Source organism: Barbus barbus (assembly GCF_936440315.1).
Source record: "Barbus barbus genome assembly, chromosome: 20".
Classification (NCBI taxonomy): Eukaryota; Metazoa; Chordata; class Actinopteri; order Cypriniformes; family Cyprinidae; genus Barbus; species Barbus barbus.
This window is the reverse complement of record NC_136748.1, coordinates 20,210,158-20,226,434: the sequence shown is the minus strand read 5'-3', so window position 1 is coordinate 20,226,434 and position 16,277 is coordinate 20,210,158. Positions and strand designations below refer to the sequence as shown.

The following is a 16,277-nucleotide window of genomic DNA, read 5'->3' as shown; positions in this document are numbered from 1 at the left end:
GTTCGGAAGATGAACGAAGGTCTTACGGGTTTGGAACGACATGAGGAAGAGTAATTAATGACAGAATTTACATTTTTGGGTGAAGTAACCCTTAGTAGTTACTAACAAATATTTATTAACTACACTATTTAAATGTGCCGTATTTTATTTTATTTATTTATTATATTGACAACCTTATGTGCAGCCAGATTTGCAGGCAAAATTGAGTAATTTCAATAGAAATTCATGCTGTAATGCTTGAGGGAGGAAAAGTCATGCAGATTAGCTTGTGAGTTGTGATTCATGCATCGCTATTGACAATGGGCTGTTTTTCCAAGAAATTTCATTGCAATGCCATTAATGTAACCGCACATTCATTAATGTAATATTGCACATTCAAAACTGCTCAAATCTTTTCTCTCGTCACTGTTGGACAACCATGAGTCAATCCATGATTCAGGTTCCATCTGTAGTTCAGGTAACTACAGATGGTTCAGATGTTAATGACCCTCTTTCTTCAGATTAATGCAAAAAATGTTTTTAGAAAAATATCCACCTTTGTTAAGTCAATTTAATAAATGTATGGGACCCCCAATCTTCAAAAATGTCTTCTGAAGAAAAATACTAATATTTCAAACTATAAACTTTTATAGTTTGAAATATTAGCAGCTAGTAGTTTTATTTTAAAGTGTAAAGTATTATATGTACAAAATGTGTAAATAAAGCTTTGTAAAAATTTTACTTGCATTTTTACAACACTATTGTTAGTGTGTTCCATTGGTTAATCAAATGTTCTATCCAGACTTGCAGTTTTAAAGCCAATTATGAACCCTTAAAATACAGGAAACAGGTTATTTAAGTAAACAAGTGGTCAAGTGCAGAAACCACAAGTGTGGGACTTCTCCCACAAGTTTCACAACACATTTGTTTACGTCATGCATGACATTTGGCATATGGTTCACAGTCATATAGATTATTTTTGTAAAATTTTGTCTTCATCTGAAGAAAGAAAACATATGAGGCATGAAGGTGAGTACATCATGAGAGAACTTTTGTTTTTGAGTGGACTATCCCTTAAAGAAGGTGGCACAGGTATTTGACACATGGAAGTGAGAATGCTTTGAATATTCACAATCATTGTAACTTCAATAGCCTACTGTAGCCTAAATGTGAAGAACAAATTATTATGATTCTTTAAAAGAGCATTTACAAGCCCTAATGTTGTTCTAACATTTAATTTTTGATTTGCTTTTTGTTTTGTTTTTTACATTTTACGCATGTTTATATTGTTTGTGGAGAGTGAATTACTATCAAAAAAATCTAATTTTATTTTCCACAGAAGGACCAGTCCATTACCGTGTACAAAACAGCAAAGAAACAAACTGCAACCATATTTCAATGTCACTACAATCCATAAATTAGACACAAGATGGCGGCGTTTGTATGAAAAAGAGCGCAGTTTTAGCACCGTCGCAATTGAACTACCCGGATGAGCTGCGTAATACAGTAGCTCTGAAATCGCATGCTGTCTAGTAGGTACTTTATGTGAAAGTTACTTCGTAATAGTTAAAAAAAATTGCCTTACTAGGATGCAGCCTTGCATTTGAGAAGCACCCTTATTTGAAACGTATAGTGTGTCTGGCCTCATGTGAAAACCTGGGAAGCCCCTTGGGCTGTGCACTGGGTTTCCATCAGCTTTAGCTGGTGTGAAATGCACTGCAGTGTAATGTATCTGACAGGAGGACAGATTAAAGACTAACAACTTCATATTATTCACATAGATCCATCCATCATCCAGAACACACAAGTGTCAGCTGTTTCTACTCTTATGCCTCATATGCTTCAAAAACCTACAGAATTTTTATGTTTTTAGTCATTTAGGTCTACAAATCCACAACTACACATCCACAAAGTCTGCCTAAATGCTCTTCGTTAAAGTTTAAAATGATCTGATGGGAAGCATTTATATCAGAATCAGACATAATCATTATGAGGGAGCATCTGCTGGCAAGCAGACACATCGTTTTATTATAGTCATTCTCTTTTTTGTCTCATTTTCTATTGTCTTGCAGCTTAAAAGAGCCTATTCACTATTATTTGGCATTTGAAGGAATCAGCAGAGATTATGTTCCATAATAACACAAGCCATTCAGTATTGTGTTGTGCGTGAATGTGTGCATTTCTTAACCAATTTCATTCAGATAGGACCATCTTGGACCTCATAAAGAATTTTAAATGTCACATAAATGACAGAGCAGTGGTCCCTGAGCCCTTTAGAGTGTGTGTGAATGCACCACACAATGTTAGAGGGCCTGCCATGGTGTCTTGTGCTCAACCAAATAAATGTTAGCAGCAAAGATGACACATACAGTCATACAAAAGGCTCATCCTGAATAGCTTAAAACATTCTGGCCTTGAAACAAAGCAGCAATGTTTTTTTACACCATGTTGTTGTATTCTCAAGCAGTTGTGATTTAAGAGAGGAGTATTCGTTATGTTTTAAGAGGTATTAGATGAGGTTGTCCTCTTTCTGGGCAATTATTCAGCTTGTTATTGAGACACTCTTATGCAGTCTGTGGAGGCACCTGAAAGTAATTTTAATTGCAAATGGAAGTAATAGAAAAAAAAAGTGTCCTTATCCACTCATGCTAATAACAACAGGTTTTATTTCATTTAGGGATATCTCAGCTCTGAGCGTGTCTGAAACTGTTTGAAAATGCAGCAGCTTCTTATGACACTCCAACACTATCTCTAAATATAATTATTTTGTAAATGTCTAATTGTCCAATAACTGTTTCCTTGCATCCCACACAGCAGCGTCAAGCTATTTACTTACAATTTATTTGTTGAGGGGAGACACCATTCCCAATTCTGGTTCAATTCTTTGCCTAGGTGAGTCTATGACATGACTGCAAAAAATAACTATATAAAAAATCACTTTGAACACTTTTACAAGTGTGAGATTTCAAGTGAGGGTATATATTTAAGTTTAATAACTAATTTTTGGTTGGGAGAAAGTTTTGATAACCATGAGACAAAACATTTCTTTATCTACAGCTTCATTATGGTAGATACTAATTATATTTTATTTATTTTTTTATTTTGTTTTTGTTTTATTAAACACTCTTACACAATAGTACTGATTAAATACATAAATCACACTTAAAAAATCTAGTGTCTTTAGTTAGTTGCCAAAGCTGAATTAAAACTGATTCTGTTAGTTACTGATTCTGATTTTAGTTGACCACCATTTGTGTATTTATTTATTTATTTAATACAATTTGATGTGTAATTCACTGTAAGGATGTCTTGTGCTAATATAATAATAATAACTCTACAGTAACTCTCCATCTGTCATTATTCAGTGAATAAAACTGATTAATAAAACACATGAATAAGACACGATTGGAGATATGTTCATTTTTCAGTAATTAGCCCTAAAGATGAAGTGCTAAATTTCATTACCACAAGATTAACAGTAGCCACTCACTTTTCATTTAGGATGCCCCTTTTCTCAAACCCTCTGTTGTTTAACGGACCATATCAGGAATGAAAACTGGCCATTGTAAGGCTGTATATCAGACCATGGCCTGCCATTTTAAACAATGGAGCACTTAGTACGGGCAGCTAGCGAGCAGCTAATTATTCTGGTTGCCGCTTTCCAAGAAGTGTATTAATGTTCTCTTTCTACATGGATGCATTTAATACTTCATCTCAATGAAGTGAAGCCAACATTAACATATATAGATGGAATAAGCAAACTGTGTTATAAAATGAGCTTGGAGAGGAACGGTGAAGAACTGTTTACTCATTAACGCTGAGATCCTATTTAAGCACAAAATGTGGTCTTGCTTTGTGGTCACTATTCTGCATATACTGTAGAATACTACACGGTGTGCCGAATTATTAAGCAAGTTGATATTCTGGTCATATTTTTTTCCAAGAACATTTTACCAATTCCAAACCACATCAATCTTAATAACTACTATTGACTTTGTATTTAATAATTTATAAGTGATATATAATTGTCCATGAAGGCTGGAAATCAAAAACTCCTTATATTCAGGCATGCCAAATTATTAGGGAGGTTTTCTTTTACAGACAAAAAGAGCCAAAAAGAGAGATTTAACTCAGACTAAAAGTCAAAATTTATTGAATGCCTATGAGAAGAATGCATTATTGAAGGGACTGTATGGTGATAATACCCCAGTTGCTGCGTTGAGGGCACAGTTTTTTTAATTATAGACAGGAAGCTTGGCAATCAATTAGGGCTTTTTGTTTTCCAGGTTGGAGTGGCGAGATGACACCGGCTTGGAAGGAGGAGATATGCTGCTGAGAGACCAGTTTGTAATGGGTTTATGAGAAGGACCTATTCAGCAGGAGTTACGGGCCCAGGTCCGGAGAAATCAGTGGCTGACTTTTGAAGATGTGAGGAAGGAGGCTTTGGAGAGCAAGAGGCAAGATCTGTGGGCCTCCTCTATACCAGTATTTACCCAGAATGTCGCAGTAGAGCCTGCCGCCAATTGGAAGCAGATGTTTCGTCATGAGCTAATGCAAGAGGTAAAAGAACAGTTCACTGGGATGTCAGATCCTTTTTTTTAAGAGCTGTGTCAGAACCGATCATCATTAACCAATTATCCTCGTGATGAGTCCTATTTGGCCCGAGTGAACGGGAACCAGAGGGCCAAAGGTTAATGCAGCGGTGTTTAAATGGTCCCCTTACAGATTCCACTTTAGCATACTTGGATGATGTTATTGTGTTTTCTCAGGATTTTGAACCCATTTTGGAACATCTAGGTGCAGTATTTGAAGCTTTGGAATGGTATGGGCTGAAGTTGCAACCCGAGAAGTGCCAGGTATTCCGCAGACGTGTGAAGTTTCTGAGACATTGTGTCAGTGGAGAGGAAGTGGCTGACAGTGGTAAGAGAATGGCCCACCCCTGAGACCTTTAAGCAAGTACGATCTTTTTTAGGGTTTGCAAGGTATTATCGTCATTTCATCAGATGTTTCTCTCAGATTGCTAAGCCTTTGAATGGGTTGTTGGTAGGTAGAGGGCGATGTAAACGTCAAAATTTGCAGAAGATTGAATGGACCTTAGAGTGTGAGGTTGCTTTCCAACAGTTGAAGAAAGAGCTTGTGCAAGCACCTACTCTAGCTTATGACGATTTTTCATTGCCCTTTTTGGTGTACACGGATGCTAGTAATCAAGGATTGGGAGCAGTATTAGCACAACAGCAAGGGGGGGGGGGGGTAGAGCATGTGATAGCGTCCACGAGTAGAAGTCTTCACCCAGCTTAACGAAACGATGCAAATTATAGTTCATTTAAACTAGAACTGCTAACAATGAAGTTGGCCATTACTGAAAAATTTAAAGACTATTTGTGGGATGTTAAAGTGATAGTGATAACTGACAATAACCCCTTAGTACATCTTCATGCTGCGAAACTGGGGGCGGTAGAGCAGAGGAGGGTGGCCCAATTGGCAAGTTATGACTATGAAATAAGATATCGGTCTGGGAGGGCTTATATTAATGCTGATGCCTTGTCAAGGTTGCCGGTCTCACAGATTTCCCATAAGCCAGTCCCCCATGTTGCTTTAGGGCAGATGAACGTGGCAATGGTGGAAGCCCCAGGCAGACACCCCAGTGATACGCCCTCTGGGTGGGGGTGGGATCCACAACATTGGCGAGATTTACAAGGACAAGATGCAGTTTTGAGGAGAGCATGCAACTATGTGGAGGCAGGATGTTTGCCCTCGAGATTGGAAATGACTGGCTCAGCCTAAAGACGTGCAGAAGCTTTTGTGTCAGTGGAATTGACTGTGTTTGAAAGAGGGTGTACTCTGTCGTTTCAGACAAGACTCAGCAAAACAGGAGATAGTACAACAGATAGTCGTCCCTCAGACTCAGAAGCAGAGCTTGTTAGAGGCTTACCACAGTCGGATGGGCCATCAAGGAGTTGAGAAGATACTTTCCTTACTGCAGAGACATTTCTTTTGGCCCCAGATGGAGACCTCGGTTCGTGAGTACCTTGCAGGCTGCCCACATTGTGTTCTTCGAAAGGCTAAACCAGATGCTAAGACTCAATTGACCATCTTTGTCCCCCAGGCACCCTTGCAAATTGTGGCACTAGACTTTTTGTCTTTGAGTCGACCTATGGACCAGTATCAGAACATTCTTGTTATGAATGATCTTTTTACTAAATTTGCATGGGCTGTACCCACTCCAGACAAGACAGCTGTAACAAGTGCCTGAGTACTGTGGAACTGTGTAATTCAACCTTTTGGTTGCCCTGAGAGATTTCACTCAGACCAAGGGCCAGGGTTTGAGTCTAAGTTAGTACAAGAACTGTGCAAGATCTATGGGTGCCGAAAAAAAACGCACCACTCCGTATCACCCTCAAGGAAATGGGACCTGTGAATGTTTTAACCAGACCCTACTGAATTTGTTGGGCACATTTAGATGTTGAAGGACAAGATCAATGGGCGAGTCGACTTTGCTTTTTGACTCGCATATATAATAATTCTGTGCACAGTTCAACTGGATATGCCCCTACTAATTTAATGTTTGGTCGACATGTCTGCCTGCCGGTAGACTTAGCATTGGGGACTTTTAATCAGAGTGGGGTGGGGAGTGTCCAAGAGTGGGTGCAAGAACATCATAAATCCCTAACCCAAGCATAGAATAAGGTCTGCCAAAATTTACAAAGAGCTGCTGAGAAGAACAAACTATTGTATGATCGGACTGCACGTGACTGCCGCTTGTTGCCAGGAGAAGGAGTATTAGTGAGAAATCAACGGAGACAAGGAAGGGGAAAGCTGAGGGATCGGTGGGACCCCCGACCAGATGTAGTGGTGAACTTACCATACCAAGACCAACCTGTGTATGTGATAAGACCAGAAGGGAGAACTGGGCCAGAGCGGGTGGTCCACCAGAACCTTCTTCGTCCGTGCCTGCAGTAGTTAGAGGTGGAACAAGAGCATGATGATCCATCAGAGACTTCTTCCCCTGAGTTGATGGGATGGGGTTGTATTCAGGGACCTTTAAATCCTTGGCTTTTTATCAATAGAAACCATTGTGTTATTTTAGTAGCATCATTACTGTCGTGTTGTGCGTATTATTCGTCTTTTGCTGTGTTACGACTATATTTCAGCCTTGTATAAAGAGCTGCACTAGATCCAATTTAAATCGGGGAATAGGAACTTAAGTATTTTGTGTGGTATGAAATTGAGTGGGAATTTATAGTACGGGTTCACCGTGCACTTGTAGTGATTATTTGCCTTTTAAGTGTGTGCAAATTGTGAGGTTTTCTTTGGGGCTTTTCTTAGTACTTGGTTCCCCTACTAAATAGCTTATTCAAGGCTGATTTAGACGTAGGTGTATTGTGGTGCTTATCAGTCTATGGGCTTTTTATTTATTCAGATTAATTTTATTGAATGCTACGTAAACAGACTACTTGAACTTTTCCGCTTTTAATTGTGTAAAATAAAGACGTTTCTGAGAAAGTGGTCCTTCTGTGGCGTTACTGAAGATTTTGGTTTGTTCCCCATTGGGATAGAAAGTAGAATTTTGGCACAAGAAAAAGAACTTGTGCCTGCCTGTGACACATGTTCTAAAAGCTTACTTTTAGATTTAAATTAATTAATTAGTCAAAGCTAACCGAATTTTTCTCTGGGTAGCTGTTAAAATTTTATCTTTACAGATAATACCCTAAGCAAGCTGTTATTCTTTGCAGAGATTATTATTAGGCAAATAATGTATTTTTTAGACCGTGTGCTTATAGCGACCCACAGTGGTGACATTGTGAAATACAGACACTATTAAATTATTTTAGGAGGGTTTTTTTTCCAACCACTTTCTTATATTGGACCTATTGGGTCATAAGGTTATTTTTAGTTGTACGCCCAGCTAGTTAAATATAGGTTGTGACTGACGTTCATCGCTGACAGAATATGCATTTTTGATTGTAACAGGTAGGTTGCTCACCTTGAGATGCAACATATAGCATACAACTATGCTTTAATTTCCTGTAAATTAAAGTAGAAAACAAAGCGTACATCCGCTTCTAATTAAAATAGGCCCATAGGCCATAGCCCAGTTAAACATATATATATTTTTAAAGTTTATATGTTTGAGAGCTCACTTGTAGTCAAAGGTACAAGGCAAATATTTTATTTTTACTTGATGCATTGATTCATTCATACGTGTAAGTCGAGGTTTATTCACATTATCATAATTAAGATATCTTTAATCAAACCTTATCATTTAATTAGTAAAGTATTATGTATACAGTTGTTACGTTTATACAAACCAAACAAGCACAGTGTTTATACATTACATTAAACGTGTGTAGAGGCGGAGGTGAGAAAATGTGACGTTATCTGTGGCGTAAATGCTCTACGCAATTTCCTTTAGTGGGACAGAATAGACAGCTCACGGCACACAAGCAGATGTCTGATATTCCGTGCAGGAAAAGTTAGAGCAGGTAGTTTGAAGGTTTTCGTGTAGGCTCTATCTACCGGGACAGCACGCGCTCACCGGCGCCGTACCCAACATTTAAATCCAGCCATCGTGTAAAAGGTCATCAGCGATCATCTCCTATGTTTGAAACAATTGTAGTGAACATGACGAGTTTGAAGGCGTTCACCAAGCCGTTTGGTAAGTAAAGCCGCTTCTTTGTACCTGGAGAATACATGCGCTTTATACTGGACATGAGCGACAAAATGATGGGCAAGAAATGGTTTTGTTTTGGTTCGGAGTAGCCTAGGCTACTTGGTTTTCAGTTTTTTAAATAAGAAGTTTAAAACGTCAAAAGGTGAACATTTACAGGGTAAGGTCTTATGTAAAATGTAAGCAGACAATAGGGAACATCATGGTTTATGTCATGGTGTGTGTGTGTGTATATATATATATATATATATATATATATATATATATATATATATATATATATATATATATATTTATTTGTGTGCGATTGTGTGTATAGGCTATATATATATATATATGTTGCCTATATATATATATATATATATATATATATATATATATATATATATATATATATATATATATATATATATATATATATATATATATATATATAGCTATATAGGCTATATGTGTGTATGTATGTGTATATATTGTTTGTAGAGTTACATCAAATCAGGTAGACTTTCTCATGCTGCAGTCTGTTGTGTAAAAGGATAAAAACTTGTTGGTTTTGCTCTGTCTTTATTTCAGAAGACTTTGCTTGTTCTTCTGTAGAGGTGACGGGGTTTATACTGCAGTATTTGTGTGTTGCTTCTGTTAGTGTATGGGTGGCCATGCAGAAGAAGGTCTGTGCAGAGGGTTTTGCCCTGCAGGATTATATTATGATGTGGTTTACATTTTCTCTCTTCAAGTGCATCCCGAGCAAGCGGCTACATGCTCTCTGCATTCCCTGGCTGAGCAGAAACGGTCATGAATGGATTCAGGCTGCGCAGGTTTGGATTCGTCTGTAATACTGACAGAGGTTCAATGTGGCACGTGTAGATTGATCTGTCCATGAGCGTTAGTTTATCGTTCTACTCCTGTAAAAAAATGAAACGCACTGGATTGTGAAAGGTTTTCTTTTTATTAGTATTGGGTATTTTTGCAGTGGGACAGCATAAGTGAAAATAAGTTTCCATAGATAACATCAGCTCAAGGTGCTAGGCACCCTTTCCGGTTTGCTGCTTACATCAGAGTTTGTTGCTTGTTTTTTCCCTGCCTGTACTTTCAGCGGTCATCATGATTGCAGTGAAAGGGCAACATCCTGTTTCAGTTTCCTAGAAAATACCCTATATTTTGTGCTCATGCCTTTTTTTAAGGTCTGTATAAGCAAGCAAAAATTACTTCTTAATTCCTCTGAATTGTGACTTTCGTGTGAAGTAGCATTGGCGGTCAACACACACATTTCACAGCACAACCAGAGGTTAAGCTGTCTGGTGTGGGTGAGACTGTGGTGATAACCATGCATGATCAATCTTTCCCGTCACCAAACCTCAAGCAACAAACAGTCAGTTGTGTCTCTGCTGTCTCTTTAGCTAATCTCGGAAACATGGAAGTCATGCTTTTTTACGCTTTGCCTCTGAAATGCGACAGAAGAGTTTAAAATACTAATTTTGGAGACTCTTCCAAGTTGTCCCAGGTTTCTCGCTATGTATCTCTGTTCCTCGCTGTTTTTGTTATTTACTTACAAGACAGAAAAATTGATTGAATACAGTAGCACAACTAGCACGTGACCTGTTTAAATGACTGCATGTCTATCTGTGGAAAGTCATCACAAAAAAAAATCAGCTCTGGTTGTGTGAAAGTGTAACAGTGTGCATTGTGACTTACATCTGATTGAAGCAGATTAAACACATGAATGTATGAACCGTTCACACATTAAGATCAATAACATGCATTTAGATAATAGATAGGGTGGTTTTTATTTAATGATGACTTTGGTTTTAAAACGGTACAAACAAAAATTGTGATTTAGTTTTTTTCCTTCAGACACTGAAATGAAACATTTCCATGGCTGTACAAAGCTAATCAATAGTTATTACACAAGCACCATTCAATTTCTGATTAATTGTTTGTTGCTAAACAACTCACTGTAGAATTCTAGCTATGTATTGTTTTGGTATCGCAAATTGGGGTGATCACAGAATTATTGAAGAGTAAAGATATCTGTATTTGAAATCTGCCACATGCCATTGATACCACTGAATTACTCACGCTGTGCTTCTCACACACAGACACACATCTCTCTCACTTCCTTCCTCTCACAGTCTTCTCTATTTTTTTATGTTGCTTGTTGGTTCCATAATGGTATATACAGCTTCAGAGGAGTGTTTGTGATCTGCACGTCTTTCGAATCTGGCACGCTAAAAGTGCCTGTATTGGCAGAGAAGACTTTTTGCGACTGATAAAGCAATAACAGGTGCCTTTTGTCTTTGAAACTTAGAACTTTAACTGATGGTTTTAATTCCATATATGGATTTAACCATTTTCTTTTCTTAATACAATCATCGCACTTCTCATCCTCTGCCTTTTCACTTTGTGCTAATATCTCTATATTTACATGTATACATTTTCATTTGAGAATTCACAAATCAAAAATAGGTCATTCTGCTTGATTCAGTGTAATGGACCTAATGGTTGACATGATGTAGTGTTTCACCTTTGGTTTTTTTGCAGGGAGAGTGGCTTCTGAACCGGTGGAGGACACTGACCCCAGCAGCTTCATTAAAGATATGGTATGATTTTTTATTTTTCCTAAACATTTAGTTGATTCATTTATAAGTTAAGGATGTACTTTACTCATTCAGAAGAGATGGTGCAATGTTATGGATGGGTGACGTTGGGTAATACCCACTGACACATCAATTGAATCATAGGTTGATGTTTAGATTTGGATTATGACACGGTACATGGGTTGTAAACATTGGTGCCTTTCATTTTGTGATCAAACACAACAGATTATGTAGGTTAGACATGATTTTCATACATGATATGAAAGTAGCATTGAATGGGAGGAGCAGGTTTTGAAACTCACACTCTTACGATGTTGTGGGACGCCCTCCACTAAGTCTCAGAGGTTTGTTCTAGCATGTTCTCTGCTCATTTAGCCACACATCTGAAAGTTTAATTTTCCTCCCTTCGCTACACTGTACGCCACCTCTCTTCAAATGTGTCCCAACGTGTAGAAAGAGGAACAAAGGTGTATTGTTTTCCTCTGAAGTCCCGATTCCGATGTGTGTGTGATGTGATGTTTGACCTCTGGGGGTTTTTACTGATGTTTGTGTGTGTGTTTGTTTGTTTCAGTCGCTGAGGTCAAATTACCCCGTTCAGGTCACTGATCCACAAGGTATCAGAGGTATTAATTGTTTATTTACATTGTTGCTGCTTGTATTGGTAGTGATAAATGTGTAAAGGCATACAATTAATGATTATTTCCTGTCTGCATATTGAATCAGTTCCGCTGATCTCAGGCAATTAGAGTGGCGACCTTTGGTTCAGCCTCCACACTTTCCATCTAATCGTGCTCAATAGGACATGATGATGTTAATAAAAAGGACATGAAGGCATTAATAAAAGATCAACGGGTTTATTCATAGAATCTCTGATTCTCTACAGATCCTGTAACCCTACAGCTCAGCTCTGTTCCCCCTGGATATTTGTCTTCAGCGGTGGACAGGATACGACAAGTGAGTCTTTCAATTTGCATCTTCCACTGGAAATGAATTGGTCTGATCACTTTCTATCATGATTTGCCGAAGTCACGTACACATTTCTGACAACATCCTTATTTATAGATTCAGATCACTCACTGTGTTGTATAATGATTCTCAAGGAGTTGTATCATGTGGGCTTTTTAAGAAACGTGGTTTTCATATTAATGCTAAATTCCCCTTGCATGTTTGACATGTTAGGAATCTAACATTAACCATTAAGGAATCTTAACCAAATTATTTTGCAGACATTTCATGAAGACCCTAAAGAATCATATGAACTTGTGGAAAATGGGCATCCGATGTTTCCTTTAATGTATTTGTGAAATGTGTAATACTTAAGCCTTCTTTATTAAATCTTCAACTTCAATAATACACCTTACAATCTCTCTCTTTTTTTTTTTAATCACCCAGCCTGTGGAAAATGACTGTAGTGAATTTATTCCATCATCTTCTGTTTCATCAGGTATGTGTAAATATTAGAATACTACCATTCCCACCGTACACAACTGTCATCACATATTGGACACAATGTTATAAAAATGGGGCAATATGATATTAATACATTGTACATTGCTAACAATAAATCATTAGTTTTTTTTTTTTTTTTTATCACATTCTATAATTTACTGAACTGAAACCATGCATCAATTATACACAACAGATGTATTAACCAATTTTTGGTTAACCTGTTCTAATCTTTTATGTAAAATTCTTATATTAGAAATGCAGTATAAGAATTATGTGTGTGTGTGTGTGTATATATATATATATATAAGTCTTTTAATCATTTCAAAAGGACTGATTCATTCAGGAACAAAGCAAGTGACTGATGACTTTATGAATAGGTAATTTAATCATTTGCTTCTTCTTACGTAATGCAGTGTAAATGCTCAGCAACAAACCTACAACAGCAACAGGTCAGTGTTGGCTGAATACATTTAGCAGCAAAAAGTAAAGCAATGTTTAAATTTTTTTTTTTTATTATTAAATCTAAAAATATTTGAAGGTATTAATGTATTATTATTTTATTAATTATTATTGTGGTAACAAATTTATTTAATTTGTAGTTAACTAGTGCAAAAATAGTTAAATAATTAACCGTTCTAAATTGTTGGGGTCTGGGTTTATTTAATGACATGGGACTTCGTGACTTCCTGCGCTTGCTATACTTCATACTTCTATACAGTAAAGGTACTAAAATTTGTTACAATAAATCTAAATACAAGACCTGATAAGAACTAGGGAGTGGTATTTTCAACTGAGCTAATGAGTGATCCTCTGTTGCCATCTACTGGTTATATTGGTAATTTCATATTTCATTTGAAAAGTGTTTGTTTTCCATCAGGTGACAGAAAGGGTTTAAAAGAAGTGTTTTAAAATAAAATGCGCTTCATAGACAAACAGCCTTCGGAGGGTTAAGAAGCATGTGTAAATTGGGTTTTGGAGGGCTATTGTTACTGTTAGCATGAATTTTGGAGATATCCCGACTTTATGCAATGTCTGCTTTTCTTTCCCCACTCTCTAGACTTCAGTAAAGAACATAAGGCTTGTAAGGAGTGTTTATGTTCTGCTCCTCCACCCAAAATCAGTGACCTGATGAACGACGAAGACCTTCTGTACACTCTAAGGCTGAAACTCGATCCGACTCACTGCACTGTCAAAAACTGGAAGAACTTTGCAAGCCGCTGGGGAATGAGCTACGACGAGCTCACGCTTCTAGAGCAGCGCACACATGGTCCCACCTACCACAGTCCCACTCAAGAGTTCCTCCTGCGCTACAACCAGAAACCTGTCACGGAGCTCACCGAACTCTGCCAGCTTTACCAGCGCATCGATGTGCTTCGATTGCTCCAGAGGTGGATGGAGAACGACTGGCCCTCGCGCTGGCAGGAGGCCCATTAGCTGGGACTTCACAATAACTGGACTTCAAAGGAGAAACGTGTTGGTAGAAACTGAAATTCATGACTGCAGGGATGGACAGCAGGTCAGAACACACATTACTGAACAGAGTGGTACAAAGACAGTGTTTACGAGGTTTTACACTGGATGTACTTTTTTGGTAACCTTTGGCTGTTTTTATCACTCCAAATGTCACCAGCTGGTTAGCTGCATTAGCTATGTGATAAGATTAACAAATATATGCACAGTAGCTCCCCAGCACTTCAGGAGAAAACGGAAAGACCGCTCAGGTGTGATTACTCATTTAGATTCTGTCTGGAAATTCACTGTGATTCCGGTCATACAGCATTTAATTTATTATAAACAGATAAACGGATGACAAACAGTCATCTGATGGTGGTGTGCCAGTGTTGGTGGTCTTATGAAGTGTCCTTAAATTCGTAACATCTACTATGAGTCAATGTTCTTTATCTAAATTGGTTTAAGACTGGTTTAAGTCTGCATTCTAGTAACAGGGTCATTCTAGAATTAATCAAACAAAAACTGCATCTCCACTCAGTGTATAAAATCTGAATCTCCTTCATTGTTTTACATGTATTTGAGCATGTAAAACATTGCGATTATATATCAAAATTCCCATTGCACTGCTCACTGAGCACTTGAATTTAGTATCATGTTTAGTATGAATGGCACTTTTTTAAAAATTATTATTTTGAGACTTTAAGAAAGATTTAGCATGTCTCTGAGAAAGGAGTGGTAAAATAGCAGTATAACTGCAGACATCAGTGGATCTGGAAGTTTACTGGACTTTATTGAAAATATTAGTTTAAAAAATGCAGGGTGTTTCAAAATGTATGGTGAAATGTACAATGCAGGTAGTAGGGTAGAATGTGACAACATTACCTCTTCTAAACTTCTAGACTTTAAAAAGTGTTTGGTTTTGTGCCATGTACCCTACCTAGCTTTTTATTTCCTGTGTCTAAACATTAAAGCCTGTTTATGTGCATCAAGGGTTCTCCGTTTAAAAATAAAACTTTTTTATGCACAGTATCTGAATATTTGTTATAACTACCATTTATAGTGTAAGTATAAAGTATTTTTTCATCTGCAATACATTATGAACTACTGGCATCGCTTGAATGTCAGTGGTGAATAATGGTCTGACATCAACAGGAGTGAGTGTTAAAATGAATTTTCCATGCAATGATCATATCTTAAACTTTATTAAAGTCTTTTGAGAGATTTGTGCCCTTGCAAATAGGTACATGCTTTATGTAAACGCACAGAAATACACAAAATAGTTAATATATGTAAAAAGTGGATTTTTTTCCAATTTGCAATACTGACAAATATATAGATGTATATAACTGGAATGGAAAAAAGTGTAAACAAAAGACTATATATTAGAAATTATTACATAAAAAACAGTGATATTTTCATTCATGTTCTTGTCAATGTTTTGAGAAGATACAATCATTGCACATTTAAAGAAAACTTTATACAATTATGTATATAACAATATAAAAATAATTACATCTGTCAAATTCTATAATTCTTTTCTTTTAATACTATACCCATTTTAAAAGCAAGCAGCTGGAGGTGAATTTTTTTTTTTGCTTACATATTTTACATATGCACTATGCGGTGGGTGTGGAACTACACTAACAAGGCTCTTGATTTTATTTAAGGTTTAATCCGTTGGCAAACCAAGCATGTTGTTCAAGCTGAGGGCAATCTTGGCATCATCTTCACTGCTTGTTGTATCAATCACTGGGTAGTCCTTATCAGCATCAGGCTTTGTGACTTTAAATGTTCCTCTGTTCACTTTTGTAGGGCTTCCTGGTTCTGAAGATATGCCAAAATCTGGGCTTGTAGTACGCGCATTAGACAATCTCAGCCTTTCCCGGATATCTACAGTAGCTGTCTGTCTATTGACCCCAACAGACGGAGAAGAAGCTTTAAGATTTGTTTTGACTGAGGAGACTGAGAAAACCGCGTCATTAATTGTTTTTGTAGGGTCAGTACTGGGGTCAACCACTCCATTGAGTTCTTGTAAGATGCTGTCAATAGTGCAGTCAGGTAGGAAATGAGGCTTGAACAATGGTATATTTTTGGGGAATTTAATTTCTGCAGTGGTACCATCTACTTCTGGTGCT

General features: G+C 37.3%; 1 protein-coding gene across 3 annotated transcripts; it reads left to right on the top strand.

Annotated features, from left to right (window-relative positions):
* Positions 1 to 8,393: 8,393 nt before the first annotated feature.
* Positions 8,394 to 15,175, top strand: LOC306886605 (ectodysplasin-A receptor-associated adapter protein-like). 3 transcript variants are annotated; one of them, XM_079443866.1, is made up of 7 exons: positions 8,394 to 8,635; positions 9,382 to 9,462; positions 11,186 to 11,244; positions 11,813 to 11,864; positions 12,125 to 12,195; positions 12,634 to 12,685; positions 13,748 to 15,175. In XM_079443866.1, the coding sequence occupies exons 2-7, from the start codon at positions 9,444 to 9,446 to the stop codon at positions 14,122 to 14,124; spliced, it is 630 nt and encodes a 209-aa protein (XP_079299992.1). In that variant the 5' UTR covers positions 8,394 to 8,635; positions 9,382 to 9,443; the 3' UTR covers positions 14,125 to 15,175. The 3 variants fall into 3 exon arrangements, with proteins under 3 accessions (XP_079299992.1, XP_079299990.1, XP_079299991.1); XM_079443864.1 differs by lacking the exon at positions 9,382 to 9,462; XM_079443865.1 differs by lacking the exon at positions 9,382 to 9,462 and having other exon boundaries at positions 11,813 to 11,855; positions 13,748 to 15,170.
* Positions 15,176 to 16,277: the final 1,102 nt, after the last annotated feature.